The sequence below is a fragment of the Lepisma saccharinum genome, chromosome 9, assembly GCF_977018435.1.
Source record: "Lepisma saccharinum chromosome 9, izLepSacc3.1, whole genome shotgun sequence".
In the NCBI taxonomy this organism is placed as follows: Eukaryota; Metazoa; Arthropoda; class Insecta; order Zygentoma; family Lepismatidae; genus Lepisma; species Lepisma saccharinum.
The window spans coordinates 70086967-70103401 of NC_139237.1; the positions used below are offsets into that span (position 1 = coordinate 70086967).

The following is a 16435-nucleotide window of genomic DNA, read 5'->3' on the forward strand; positions in this document are numbered from 1 at the left end:
GTTGTTTGAAATGCATAATCCTCCTTACGACAACATGATCAAAGTAAAACAGGGCGTGAGGTGATTTGCCATCAATGTGCGCACGAACTGTATCGTGGGTGATGAATGATTTGCGGTTTTTAAGTTTAGGAAGAGGACACGATTGTTTGTTGTTTGAGGACCAAAGAATTCTCGCGGTATTAAAAGATACCGCCGTTATAAGAAACATGTTTATTATTTGGACGAGATGTGCTTTAACTCGGTGGGGGGTAGGAGGCAGGGGCGTACATTGAATCAAACATTGAAGGACACCACCGTACAAAACCACCGCCAGGGCTGAAGAAACCGACGAGAAAAGAAGAGGGGAATGGGGGTGGGGCTTATTGTTTCACCCACTGGCGGCAATGTAGTCTTTGTTGAAGGCGCATATTTACTGTTCCGTGCAAAGAAAGCAAAGAAAGGGAAGGGTGATTCAAGAAATGCACAGACCAAGATTTGAATCCTGGTTTAGTGAAGTGATTCATAAATTGAAACCAAAGTAATAGCAGCAGATAATGCATCTGATTGTCACCAATAACAAATCATGCTTTTTTTGCAGGTATAACTTGAAGTGCATGTGTCTTACAGTAACAGGTGTATTACGAACGAAGCAACCAAGTTTTTCATAAATGTATTTCTTTCTAAATCAAAAACAACAATTTGTCGTTTAATTCAAGATGGGCCCATCGTTGTTTACTTTTATCTTTGTTTATTTTTCTTTTTGCGTGCTCGAAATATACACACATGCTCTGTTTAGAAGTTATTTCGCATTTACATTAAGTATTGATACATTTATTAAATAATTTATTTCAATGCGCAGAAAGCACTTCTAAAATTTTATGTTTCAGGAGACAAAACGAAGCAAAAATACATTCGGCTTGACATGCATGCGGATTTTGATGTGTTGTGAGGTTGGCAATACTGTGAATTTTCTCAGTGTCTACGATGTAAGCAGCTCGCCGGTTGAGGCAAGACTTGCACGGAAGATTCTGAGCTCAGTTCTCGGGCAGATTGATACATAAAACATGCTGCAAATTTAGCTTGACGCTTGGCTTAATGTTCTCCATATGTGTGTCATAAACCCTTGACAAAAGAAATGGTGAATAATGTTGACATGAAACAATGAACCCAAAAATTTTCATGCCAAAACTGCACCGATAAAGTAGTGTTCACCATTGTTGACATTTGCAGTTTTGCGCATTGTAGCTCCAAATAAACGTCTGGTGCTTTCAAACCAAAAGTACAATATCAATAAACTATATTATATTTATAATTGCCGACCTCCGTGGCTGATAGGTTAGCACAGCATGCTACGTTGCCAAGTATCACAAGTTCAAATCCCAGCCTGGGCATGAATGTTCTTTGTGATGTCCAGTCATCATTTTTATCATATCATCACTCATACTCATCTTCGTGATTAGCCCAAACTAGCAGAACAGTGAAGTAAAATAAACCAATCTCATTTTTTGCAATTCTTTTTCTTCTAACACCAAGTCAGTTGTTTAAAATCTCTAAAGCAATGTAGTTAGCCCCATCGACAGGCTCTTTACATCAAGAAAGTGGGTGTAAACTGTGAAGAAACTAACACCAGACTGACAATTATTGTAGCTTGATCGATTTCACATATGGAATTAAGTCTTGAACATGTTAACAGCACAAAAAAAGTTTGATTATTACAAGTGATTAATTTAGAATTGGAGGATCTCAAATTATTTTACACAAAAGAAGAAATTACGTGTTTATGTATGTATCTCACCTGCACAACTTTTCAAATCTCTCCTTATCCCGTTCCCTTCTGAAGATGAGTAAAAATCTGCATGTTGCTTTGTACACTTGCAGAGCAGGTTTCAAAGGTGGAGGATTGGCATCGTCACAATTATGGGAGAAAGCTGAGTCAAACTCCTCCCTGTAAAAAAAGTTATATGAAAAATAAAATATTCAGCTGGAATTTAATTCATTTCCCTTACCAATATAATTTAATTCCATATTTAAAATATGAAAAAAAAATATTTTGATGTAAAGACAAATCAACATGAGAAACAAAGATGTTCAACAAACTACCTTAATTGCCTAAACCAAAAATAATAAAACATAGGGATGGGACAAATTAATCGGTACTCTATCGGTATCAGTCGATTTAAGCATATCGGTGCATCGGTAAAATTACAGATCAATTTACGGATCCGATATATTTATGAATATATTACAATTTAGTGAAAAATTATACCATTCTGCCATATTTTTTATGAATAATCTCCATTTTCTAATTCTTTTAAAAAAAAGTAAATGTCTAAACATACATTTATTAAGGAGGTCAATGAACCATTCAAGTCTTCAAGGACCATTTGGAGTTTTATATCAGGTAGAAAATTATTGGCAAATTTTATATCGGTATCGATCAAAATTACATATCGACTCATCCCTAATAAAAAATAACATTTTGGATTCTTCACAGTCTGCAATGGCATTTTCATTGTAGTGTCAAACATTTTGTTTAATGAAAATTAATTTATTATATATATTTTTTACATTCTTAATTTAAGAACTATCAAAATGAACACTGCACAACACATCAAAATGGAATTTTGCACAACATTCATGCATAATCAGATTGAAAACAAAAGAACTAACGAAAAGTTTGGAAGCCAAATCATGTGACATAGGGTGGAGTATTATTATTGCATGATAATATGAGAAATTGTTTCCTGTTTCATCGCTGGTAATAATGATTCTATAAATGTCTTTAACATTCTTTTTGGTAATTTACTTTTTTTTTGGGGGGGGGGGGCATCTGCCAGTAAACTAAAGCTGTGATTCTCGTCCAGAATATGTGTAGCAAAACTAGATTTCTTTTCTTTTCTTCTGATATAGCTAGCATGGACTTTATTAATTCTCTTCTTAATGGGTCTAAAGACTGACAAATATAATTCCTTTCGCAATTGCAAGCAGAAATGTAGATTTTGGGTTTATCTAAAGGACAAAGGAAAATTCTTGTATTTGGATAAATGGCCACCCATGCTTCTGTCAGCATTACGGGTAATGTTCCAGGTTTTCTTTTAAATATTATGGTTAGGCATCTGGACACCCAAGGGACATTAGGGAGGCTTATCCATTTCATTTTTAAGTTCTCTGCATGGTTGGTAGTAGGTTGTATATATTTACCTCCAGTTTGTGTTTTTGTTTTTCTCCCACTCAAAAATATGTTTGTATGCACATGTAGAATTACCTCTCCTGTAGCTTATGGTTATTACTAGGGAATTTTAAGGTGCAAAATTATGGTCGGGAAAGGGAAAAAAAAAGGTTCTGAAAATGTTTCCAAAAAGGTGCAAAAATAGGTGCTGATAAAATTCCTTTATTCAATGGTCTCTTTTTTTGCACCTTCTGTATGTAATCGTCTTGAGACACACTTTTACTAAGCGTGTGAACCTCGAAAGTTTCGGGGATCGAACCTGGAGCCCTTTAGATGAAAGTAATTATTCTTCAATCGGGGGTTAGCGGTAGCCCGTAAGCTCTCGCTTGGCTGCATCTGCTAACTGCACTGAACCCTTTATAGAATGGCAACTCTCTAGATTTGGGTTACTATGACCTTAAGTCTGCATTGGCAAAGGATGGCATTATAAAAGTATATTACCTGTCTCTCTTTAGAAGCATGGACCGAAGGATTTCTAAAGTAACTCTCACTCGCTTGCTGAAGTTCGCCTCTTAAATTGTCACCCAGCTTCGCTGCACTCCACTTCCAAACAAGTTTCTAAAAGTCTGCATCCAGCCTGAATCTCCTTCCAAATCAAACTCACTCTCCTCTCTCCAAAACTCCAAACCCCCTTTTCTTACTCCCGAACCACTCTCCTCTTCTCTTCAAAACCCAAGACCAACTCCCTGTCTCCCTCGAGCCAGATCCAACTTGCATTCCTCCTCATCAAAACTCCTCCCCTTTTTCTCTCTCATCAATTTTCCTTTGCAAATATTGGCGAATGCTTTTCGCTGAGCTGGCGCTGAAGTTAACACTTTCCTATACTTCCTGCCAGACTGCCTAGCTAAACGTAACTCGAAAATGAAAATGAGGGATACGTAACGTAATGCATGCAGACTGCATAGAGAACTTAATTCTGCCAAATAGGTTTTGTTGAAGTTTGTGTTCTGCTACATTATCTTGGGAACTACTGTGGCTTCAATGATTATATTATATAATTTTAGAGCTCTCGTTCTGCTCTACAAAATGAGACTATAGGATTTTATATCTGTCCATTTTTTTTAACAAAACATGGAAGAAAAAGGTGCTGAAGCATCTAAGAGGGGGTAAAAAGGGCTAAATGTGCTAATCTCACAAAAAGGTGCAACAAAGTTTGTTCATGTTGCTTGATTTCATGACCTAAAATACATATCTCAAACAATCGGTATGAGAACAGCTATATTTTTGGGAAGGTGCTGCAGCTTAAAATCCGTTCCCTAGTTATTAAAAGCTTATTGGAAACTGTAACATTAACGAAACTAAAAATAACGTCTAATGAAGGGATCATGTGTTCTCCCAAAACATTACATCAAAAATCATGTGTTTATGTGCTTGTACAAAAAACCATACTACAAGAGAAATACTCACACAAAAATCTATCGTGTAACTGGAATATCCATTTGTTTTCAGCATGCTTTTTCAAAACATTGATTCCCTCTTCCGTGTTTATCTGCATGATGCAGAGGTTTACAGTCCGATTCACAAAAGACATAGGAATCATGAACTTCTGTGTAAATAAATTCCCCCTGGTTGGTTCTAGGTGAATTTTGTTTGGAAGACAACCATCCTTCCTCACTTCATATGTGACATTAATGTTAGGGTGTACTGTGTTCAAAATTTAGCACAGCTTGGAGATCTTTTTCTTCCCTAAAAATTATAAGGAAATCATACACATACCATAGTGAATTCCTCTCGTCTGCATACAAAGATTCAGACATGACTAGTCCTTCTTGTTGGTGGTAATAGGGTATGAATTTACAGTACCGGAAGTATCTCCAATTGCTTTCAAATTCGGCATACTCACTAATTTTGGCCTCGTAATCATGAATCTGCAGTTAAAAATTGGCAGTCATGTCTGAAATTGCAAAACAACCTTCTCAGTTACCGCTTTGATTCTCCATACACTAACATGGAAACCATGTTTTCTGATATGAAGAAGTCTTCCTTTCCGCACAACGGTCTTGCTACCTTGTGTTCTGACAATCATACACATTGTTGCTCAAGTGTTGTGCAATAATTGAGACCTGTTGCATGGTGCATTGATTTGCATGTGAGAAAATGGTGTCTTGCGTAAAGGTGGAAAACATGTTTGCCCCATGAACTATTCACGGTAAGGTTAGGTTAGGCAAGCAAAGTTAAAATTAAGGGTCATCATAAACATAGTTTTGAAACGCTAATCATTGCAAAAAATTGTTTTTTTTCTTCATAAATCAAGGGTGTTTACTCCATTCATGGACCCACTTATTTCGGCTTATTTTGCAATTTCTAGACGTGACCGCCAAATTTTAACTGCAGATTCGTGATTAGGAGGCCAAAATTATTAAGTATGCCGAATTTGAAAGCAATTGAAGATACTTCCGGTATTGTAAAGTCGCTCCGTTAATAGTGTTTATCGATGGTAACAGGTTGGAATCCCAGTCTGGGCATTCTTTGTGATTGTCCTTTCATCATATCATCACTCATCCTCATCATTGCAATTAACCAAAAGTGACAGAAAAGCGATGCTAAACAAAATAAATCATTCAATCAATGTTTATCGAATTGAAAAAAATTCTCACTTAAACATATTTCAAGTTCAAGTACTTCTTGCTTTACGAAGATTAGATTTTTTCCACTGTGTTAGCAACGTTAAGCAGTATAGAGTGAAATATATCACAAACATTAATATTGGCTACTGGCTATTTTATATGATCAGTATTTTCTTAAAAGACACACAGGAAAAAAACAACTACGCAAACTTAAAAACAATAAATTTACTGTGAACACTTACAAGATTTCTTTGGCAAACTTCTGCCTTGCCAACCATCCTCGAATCTGAGACTGAATGCACACCGCAGCAGATTCACGTTTTTTCTCTTGCGCCCTCTCTTCCCGGGCTGCCTTCGCTTGTTCCAAGAAACTGCCCTTTTTAGACTCGGTCTTGACAAATATGTCCATTGCTGTGGACACAGACCCAAACGTCTACAATCGACATACACTCTCCTGTAAAGAAAGGATAAGAACATATTCTTTATCTTTATAATTGCTCATCACAGAGGTAGAAAAAGTGCAGGATGCTCAGTTGCCATGCTGCCTGAATTTTGAAACCCAGTTCTAAAATTACTTTTTTTTTTAACAAATTGAGTTCAATTATGAAAATTTCGATTACCTTTTTTTTAAATAACGAGAACAGAATATGTATTTTCTGTATCATATGTATCTTTAAATCAAAATAATAAACATGTTATATTCAATTTTTGCACTGTTGCTAGCCAATTGTAAAATCTCTATAGATATGGTTAGTCGGCCAGAAATTAGAATGTATTCCATACTTATAAATTATATCTGTACAGCATTCTTTAGGAAGGCCACTCTGGTGCAAGAATTAATTACTTTATTAAATGTTAAGTATCACCGAAATGTCTGAAATTCCTTTATTTTCTTCTTTCTCACATTGGTACTTACGTATTTTACATTCCTAAGGATTCTTGACGGTGCCATTTCATTTTTTTCGTGCAAATAATCTCTATTTTCGACATATCAAGTAATTCTTCTTTGTTCGTTTTCGCTTGCGTTACACGCAATATGGCGGAGAAATCTTGACTAGCGTTGTCGATGATCAGTGGTTATGCAGTGCTGCAACCTTCTTCATCGAAAAATACCTACTTTCGTGTTACTGATTTTGTATTTTTTTCCAGGTTCGAAAACCCCACGAACCATTCACGGATAGCCCCACGAACCATGCACGGCAAGGTTCGGTTAGGCAAACATGGTTAAAATTGTCATGTTCAAAATTGTTAAAAACATTCATAAATAGCCCCACGAACCATGCACGGCAAGGTTAGGTTAGGCAAATATAGTTAAAATTGTCATGTTTTTGGAGAACAATGGTGTGGTTGGAAACACTGGCCGGGGGTTACATCATCGAACACACGCAACATTTGATTCACGTAGTGGAAGGACCTAGAGGCAACAGCTTTCGTGCAGTGGAGAGACATTAATCTTCAAAAATACGTGATTTACCGGCGAAATAAATTAAGCGATGGGAAAGAACACTTCCACGACCTTTCAAAAGTGTACGGAAAGTCAGTTCAGTAAGTAATTTATCTTGTAAAATTGAAGAAATATGTTTCAAGGATACTTAAATTTACCACTACTTCTAACCTTGCATTAATTAATTAGGTGTTTTAAGGTGACATTTCAAAATCTGTGGCTTTTTCTTAGTTGGATTCATGACTTTCTTGTCCTGAATTTGCAAAAGAAAGGAAAAAATGCTGGCTCCTGAGAAAAAAGGACTGGCACCTGAATTATTTTCAATTTTATCTACCTCTGATTCATCATAAATTCTTTCCATATTAAACACCTATTAATTCAATTCCAATGGTAAAATACTACAAAGAACAATATAATACAAAATGGTTGTTCTTATACACACATTCTGCAAATTCCATAATTCTCGCAAAAGTAAAATATAGCTTTTACAAAAACTGGCAGGAATTCCAAGTCAATGGGAATCCTTATAGCGTATCCACTTTTGAAGATTTCAATATTCCTGAAAAATAGCATACTTTTAAAAAAACTTCCTAGTAAAACAGCCTTTAGCAGAAAATTCAGGGTAAATACGCGATATCGCCTGGACAGATTTCTTCAAATGTACAGGAGAAAGTACTTACTGAAATGAGTTTCTTTAGCATTCTGGACGTTCTTGGAGGTATTTTGTTTCACGGGAAACTAAAAAATTCGTATTTGAATGCTGCCGAACACGAATTAATCACTTTTTACGTAAGAAACTTGCATTGCCTGTCACATTATGCCGTTGTTTCCATTGTGTGCGTGCAGATGGCGAGAGCGTCGAAAGTCACACGGTCTCATCGGTGTTTCCAAACGTGCATTTTTTACGAGAATTTTTTTTTTTAACTATGCTTACCTAACCTAACCCAACCTAACTTTGCCAGAAATGGTTTTTGGGGCTATCGTGAATGGTTTTTTGGGGCTATCCGTCAGTGGTTTGTGATGACATAATGAACATGAAAGTAGGTATTTTTCGGATAAGAAGGTTGAAACACTGCATACCCACTCCAAAACACAAGCACGGCACGATGATCCATGATGAGTGCATGCCATATTGTCTGTTACCCAAGCGGAACAAGGAAGACAAATAATCACTCGTAATATGAGAAGTTGACACTATTTTATGGAAAAAGGCATAACTTCACCTTAAAGAATGTTCCGCAATGCAGAAAAGGTAAGTACCAGTGGTAAAATTAAGGAAATAAATGAGTTAAAGGTGTCCGGGCGTTATCGCATATTTACCAAATTGAGTAACACTTCCGTATAGTGGAAACTGATTTCTTCATCTTTACAGTAGAAACTACTTACGGAAATCACTTTCTGTATCATTGTTGAAGTTCCTCAATGTGTTTTCTTTCGCCGTGTAATATTTTTTAGCGTGAAATCTTTTTTTTTCTATAAAAATATCTCTCCGACAAGCAATTCCTGTTGCTTCTATAAGTCAAGGATGGTCCATGCGTTTCATGACTTAACCCATTGTCAATGTTTCCAAACACGCCTTTTTGTTGCAAGATTTTTTATTTTTCAAAAATTCAAACTATGCTTGCCTAACCTAACCTTACCGGAAATGGCTTGTGGGGCTAACAACAAATGGTTTGTGAGGCTAACGTGAATGGTTTGTGGGGCTAACGTCGATGGTTTGTGGGGCTAACGCCAATGGTTTGTGAGGCTAACGAGGTATAAGCCTAATTTCAAATCCGGCCAGGAAATTAGGTATTTTTCGGTGAAGAAGGTTGAAAACACTGCATACACACTCCAAATCGAAAACACTGCCACAACGCACGATCAAGTAGTACGGTATCGCCACATTGTGTGTTACAGAACCGGAAAAACAGCAAGAACATTATTTTCATTAGAAATTCATTATTACACCTAAAGAAATGTTCCGCAATGTAGAATTGCACGTTAGCAATGTAAAAAAGTTCGAAAGAAATTATTTCTAGGTGTTTCCACTATATGGAAGTAGTACCGAAAATTCATAACACCGGCTGAATATTATGTTTTCGTATGTTGTACGGCAAACATTTTATTATTGTTGATAATTCTCAGCACTTAACATCAGGATAAATCACCTGATTGTAATGCATTAGCATATATGGAACACAAAAAACGTCAACTCATTTCTGATGATGTGAAGATACGACAAAACAGCATTCAGTTGGCAATATGATACAGAACAGGTATGTGTATAATAAGTGATTTATCCACAATTTGTCCCCTCCCCCATATTTTTTACAGAGGTCCAAGTAATGATGTCATTTTAGGTTACCCTCACAACATCCACCGGATGGAAAATTCCGGATAAACTACTCCATGACAAGATCAGCAACCTGCGATTGGAATTTGATCCAAGCCCTTTCTCATCACATCATGCAGGGTGAACGAAAATCTCTCTCTCCCAATTACATGCAGATCTGTCATAATTTGATAATTCATAGAAACCAATAATCTACATAGTTATTCTGTTGAGAATCTTTGGTATGATTTTACAATACCGGACCCTTCTCCAATTTCGTCCATATTTTGCATACTGACTAATTTAGGGCTCCTAATCATGAATCTGCAGTTAAAATTTGGTGCTCTCGTATGGGACTTTCAAAATAACGTGTAGAAGGTTGTGATTTTAAAATACCAAAAAAGGCATAATTTCGTTAATAATTCTAATACTCACTAATTATGGAGTTCTGATCACGTATCTGCAGTTAAGATTTGGTGGTCACATGTAGAAATTGTAAATTAACGTGTAGAAGTTGTAAAATAGCATTGTGAGTTACCACGGTGATTGTCGATACATAAACAACGAAGAAGCCATGTTTTCTCATGTGAACAAGTGACGTTCGCAACTCGTTACGTTGCGTCCAGAACGTTGCTAAAGTGTTGTGCGATAAGTGAGACCAGTTATTTGTTACGTTGCGTTCAGTACACAAGAAGGTTGATAAAGTGTTGTGCGATAAGTGAGACATTCAATTTCGTCAGTTGTTCATGTGAGGAAGATGGTGTCTTTTGAAGGAAGGAAGGAAGTAATGTCCATTTTCTTCCGTAAGTTTTGCTTTGGGAAAAGCCATTTTTTAGTCAGGTTTGGTTGGGTAAATAGATGACCGGACCCCTCTCCGATTATCTTCCTATTTCACATACTTACTAATTGGGGCATGCTAATGACAAATCTGAAGTTAAAATTTGGTGGAAACGTCTATAAATTGCAAAATAATTGCGAACCATTGACGCTAGCCCCACGAACCATTGACGTGTGGTTAGGTTAGTTTCGGTAAACCTAGTTAAAATTTGGTGTCGTGGTAGTATCAGAATCTAGAAATTGCAAAATAATTGGGAACCATTGATGCTAGCCCCACGAACCATTGATGTGTGGTTAGGTTAGGCAAACATAGTTAAATTTTGGGGTCGTAGTAATATCAGGAATATCTCCGGTATAGTAAAGTGTTGCCTATATATTGTTCTTTAAGTATTCAAAATGCAAAATCTTGCGATAAATAATGGTAACATTATAGTATAGGGGTGACGGATTTCTTCAAATTTACAGGAGAAAGTACTTAAGGAAATCATTTTCTGTAGCGTTGTGGAAGTTCGTGAATGTAGTTTTCATCCATTTTAATGCAAATACATGTTGTTTTCTGCGAAAATCTCTGTTCGACACGCTGTTTCTGCTGCCGCCATTTGCTTTCTGCACGAGAGCACAATGTTCCCCATAGTCAGTGTTTCAAACTTGCCGTATTTTCACTAGAACATGACGTGTTGAGTATTTTTTTTTTTTAACTATGCTTGGCTAACCTAACCTTACGGAAAATGGTTTTTGGAGCTAACGTGAATGGTTTCTGGGGCTGACGTCAATGGTTTGTAGGGCTAACGTCAATGGTTTGTGAGGCTAACATCAATGGTTTGCGAGGTATTAACATAATTTCAAATCCAGGCACGAAAGTAGATATTTTCCGGTGAACGAGGTTGCAAAACTGCATAAATCGACAAAACATTCGCACAGTATGCTATCGCCCGCCATAATGTTACAGAATCGAAATAACAAGTAACAGTAAGTACTTGTAAATGTAAGAAATAGACATTATCTTAGAAATACATTATTTCACCTTAGGAAAATATTCCGCATTCCAAAATAGAACGTTAGCAATGTAAAAAAGTGCGAAATATATGATTTGTAGGTGTCACCCCCGTACTATAATAGTACCGTAAATGCAAAAGCTGTTAATGTTAATAATATAAAGCCAATGATTTGAAAATTAAAGTTTATCTGACACATTTGGAAAGATGTTCTTCTTTAAGCCTATTTAAAATTCTGAGCATAAGCATCATCTCTAACCCAACCCAGTATTAAATTATGATGTAACTTATGATACATTCACATGAAATAAGGAAACAACTCTACATGGTTCTCAAACTGTGAGCAAACAATCCACCCTGTTGCAATCGCAATATCATAAGTTTTTTCAGCTACAAGTTGAAACTAGTCCTCTCTACAGTCATCTACATGATCATCGCACCACAAATTTATTGGCAACTCGTCGTTCTAAAATAAACTTCGCATTAATAAAAAAAAACAAAGAAAACAATGTAGTTAACGTTAAGAATAAAAAATTGTGACATTTAACATCACTATACGAGATTTATAGATTATGTAACACTGAAATAATTTCTCTCAATAACTTTAAAATGTTGTAACTATTGTGCGTGATACCATGAAACACGATTGTCATTTATAATACTTGCATTTAACACTCATTCGGTCTTCGGTTCGTTATTTATCTTCCATCCTTGGTCCAAAATGTTTATTTTGATGATGGAGCCATTTACGACATTCAACAAAACCAAAACACAGTGTCTTGCATTTGCAACGCCCACCTGCGGAAAACTTTTTAAACCTAATCTGCTAATACGTACGGCGTAATTGCTCAGCAGCCTGTGCGTCTACACGAGGAGAATGGAAGGAGCGTTGGCTCCTACCTGATAAGACATGAAAAAATTTATCGGAAAATGTAGTGACCATACCTCCTCTCGGACACCTAAAATCAGTGTGCGAATTAACCTAGATGCTGTGGATATCCTCCTCACAAAAGATTTTATCCCCGGCACTGACAAAGTCCAAAGCGAAGTTAAGCAAATCAAAGTTTATGACCTTTTCTATACCCTACAATTCTGTTATCCGAACAATAATGGTTTCTCTCTCTCTCAAAATTTACACCTCACACACTTGGAATTTCTATTTAAATTAAGACCGTGTCTGCTGCCACGCGCGCGCGTGTCAGCAGCAAGAATAAGCGTAAATTTGCTCCTGCCACGTAATTTGTCTGTTAAGAGGATGTTACAAATCTTAAGAACTACAGCGCCTTGAATAACGTAGTGTGGAAAACGGCATACTTCTGCGCTCTCTGGCTGGTTCCACTCGAAAATGATACCGCTAGAGGCGCTGGTGTTGGACCCGGTGCTTGGTATTCGTCTGCTTCATAGACATACTACTACAAGATGTTACAGCTGCGGGTTAAAAATGGTTGACAGTATGGCGGCACTGGAAGGTCGTTTCCTCGCGACCACCGACGGCAGCACCGTCGGGGAAAAAAAACAGAAGACGAACGCTATGCGCAAGGATTCGCGGATTGTTCGAAACGACAAAACACTATCGTGTTCCGTACCATTCGCGTTCGGATACTTTCTAACCGCGTTCAGCCGATTTGCGCGTATAATAAATTATACGCGCAAATTGACTAAACGTAGTTAGAAGTGGCGGAAATTAATTATATGCAATGCTTTCGTTTAAGTACAAACTTTTCGCATTAAAATTGATTTCTATCACAAAAATAAAAGTATACGAAAATTATATGGAAAACGTACTATTACCAAAACTTCCTGAAATTGCACTCTTACTTTAAGCGGAAATATATAATTTCCTCTAAAGGCATTTTTAAAAACATTCTTCATCATACGAAAATGACAGTCTTAAAATAGGTGACTTTTTTTTCTTGGGTGGAGAAATGGAATGAAATAAGGATACAATAATTCAGAACGATTTATGTCATGCTAATCCATATTTGCAAAAAAAAAAAAAAAAAAAAAAAAAAAAAAACTGACTGATCCTTCTGCTATACAGGATTGTATTGCAAGATATTACACCGATCAATAAAACATTTTGTTTACCACATATTAAAACGAAAAAAAATAACTGCCTACAGCAACTACGCTCCATTCGATAATAAAAATTTCAATACTGTCAGGGATCAGTTCACATACCTTATGGCCATGGACGTCCGAAAGGGGGGAGGGGCACGCCCTTCCCCCTGGATAATGAATGTCTGACAAAATGTATATATTTCACACATAATTTCATTTCAGTCAGTAATTTATGTTAATTATTATAAGGGCGTTGAAGAACATGATAATTTCAGACTGAAGCAGTGTTTTTTGAAGGGACATCACTATTATGGGGGAAAATATGACTCCTTTGCCCCCTGGAAAAAAAAATTGCCTTACTTGCCCCTCCCTGGAAAAAAATCCTGTGGATGCCCATGCTTATGGCACTGATTAGAAATAGGTTAGTCTGCACAGAAACAATATAATAATTACCAAGAGAATGCTCGGAAGTTTTCTCAAAAATCAAATAAATAAAAAGTACTAGGTTGAATGCTACGAAAAGGTTCAGCCTTTTAACACAAATTTACTGTCATGACACTGACCATTAAGTTGAAGTGAAATTTCATACCTTATTGTAGCAAGTGCAGCAGCACCTACTATACATATATGCTTTTTACACTGAAAGAAAAGTATGAAAATATACTTTGGAAAATTAATAGTTGTTCCTTGAAGACTTCTTTCAGCATTTAACGCAATTGAAAGAATGAAAACCCCTAATATTGAAAATTAATATTTCTACTTTAAAAAAACAGAAAATATTAACAAAAATAATATCTACACACACACACACATATATATATATAAAATGATATCTACAATATCTCTCACATAAAACAGCTTATTTAAAAACCAAATACTCATCATTTACTAAATAGCTGAACATGAATGAAGAAATGTTGATTTATTTCCCTCCACGATGAACTTTGTGCCAGCTGATACAAGACTTAAACAGAGAAGTGCCATATTTATTACACTTCCCACGTCCAAGTCCCATACCGGACTTTGCATTTGTATCTCTTCTATCTTGATGTGTGCATAAAACACGCACACAGGTGGATAATTCCTAGAAATTAAATAAATGCTCTACAGTGCCGTACAGTAGGATTCATTTTCTTGCATTTTCATCTTCAAATACTATGTACTGGGAATTGCCCAATGGGTAACATAGTTTCCCTGGTGACACTAACATTTCAGTAGCCAACATGCTAGAATGCTCACCACATAAATGAGAGTACACTTTGAAAAAATAAAGTTGACCGACGCTATGGCAAACAAACAAAAATAATGTACTTAATGTACTCACTTTAAGAAATGCATGACTTAATTATCAACTTTGGCTGCTTTTTCCTAAGGACATACGAGCACCATTACAAGAATGAAAAATTCATATTGGACCTTGCTACTCCATACCTCCTTTCTGTAGTTATTACGAATAGTTTTATAACATGAGCAACTAGTATTTAATGAAGTACAGCATAAACAGTGTGCAGCAGAGACTACTTACTTTCATACATCTCACTGGACTTGATTATCTGTTATATCAGTAACTACTGTACTGCGTGTAGCATGATACATGCATGTTACTGAACACAAAAATGTTCATCAAAATAGATAAATTGTGGAAATGTTGTTTTTTTCCCACAGAAAGGTTTCTCCGAACTGCAAAGTTATTCCCACAGTTGTTTGCAGTACTGAAAGCACCTTTTCATTCTCTTGTATAGCTTCTAAAAAATAAAAAAAATCACACAATGGGAACCATGATTTTCAGTAATTATTCTCAAAATAAAAAAAAAATGTGCAACTACATTCATGAGGTGTTGAGACTAGCAGAACAAGTTATTTTCACCATTTTTTTTTATTATGGTAACAGTTTCATACATCGGAGACACATTTCTTCATTTTTACAGAAGAAACTACTTACGGAAATGAGTTTCTCTAAGGTTTCCAACGTTAGTAGAGGTATTTTCTTTCATCGTGGTATCTATTTGACCGGGAAATCATGTCAGTGTTTCCAACCCACCCTTTTTTTTAACTATTCTTGCCTAACCTAACCAAACCTAACCTTATCGGAATGGTTCGTGGGTCTGTCCGTCAGCTACCAGTGCATAATGTACAATTTGCACACGTGACGAACACAATAGTAGGTATTTTTCGGTGAAGGTTGGAAAACACTGATATTCGAAAACAAAAGAAGCTATATCATTCACAAAGTAAGCGATATAGCACCGTTACGTGCGTTCAGTAGCACTTAGATAAATTAGTAGAAAAAGTGTTTTTTTTCGTGTAAAAAGCATATTGGCACCTTGAACTATGTTCCACAATACACAATTGGTAAGTACGAACCATGCAAAACACAAAATATCTGATTTTAATGTGTCTCGGATCTATGAAACTGGTACCTTTATTATTAAGTACAGATGCTATTATATTTCACACATTGTCAACTTTTGCAAGTTAAATCACTCAACTAACCACAGAGCTTAACACAAATTAAAAATGATGATTATTGATTATTATTACCACTTTTTAGAGAGAGCAGTGATATCACATGGTATAGATGATTATTTTTTGAGACATAGAACCTAACAAGCAATGCAAAACAAAATCTTACAAGAGAACGTGACTGTTTTATAAAATAATTCCCACATTGTGAGGAATCATGAGTTTAGGTGAAAATTGCACAAAAACGAGGTTGACCACTTGGTGAAAATAGTAACTGAAAATATGTTGCTTTCAATACAAAGTTGCATTTACCTCAAATGATCCTTAAGCATTAGCTACATACAAATAGAAAAGGCTGCGACTATTTTCAAATAATTACCAGAATCATAACATAAGTAGGATAGGATCATTAGGTTTAATTATCTGATTATTTCCGCGCGTGTGTATAATTATAAAAGTAAGAGAACCAAACCTGGTCCACCTAAACCATTCAAGCAAGAAAATACGACAGGAATTAAAAAATAAGTTATTGTAGAAGCATAACAT

General features: G+C 36.0%; 1 protein-coding gene across 1 annotated transcript in view; it reads right to left on the reverse strand.

Annotated features, from left to right (window-relative positions):
- The window catches only part of LOC145992121 (ubiquitin-protein ligase E3B), a 70070-nt gene extending 57932 nt beyond the window's left edge, over positions 1 to 12138 (reverse strand). Inside the window, exons 1-3 of the mRNA XM_083128370.1 lie at positions 12032 to 12138; positions 6018 to 6229; positions 1775 to 1924 (exon numbers count right to left, since the gene is read on the reverse strand). Of these exons, the coding sequence (XP_082984496.1) occupies positions 1775 to 1924; positions 6018 to 6184 (317 nt within the window). The 5' untranslated portion in view covers positions 6185 to 6229; positions 12032 to 12138. The remainder of the gene's footprint in view (positions 1 to 1774; positions 1925 to 6017; positions 6230 to 12031) is intronic.
- Positions 12139 to 16435: the final 4297 nt, after the last annotated feature.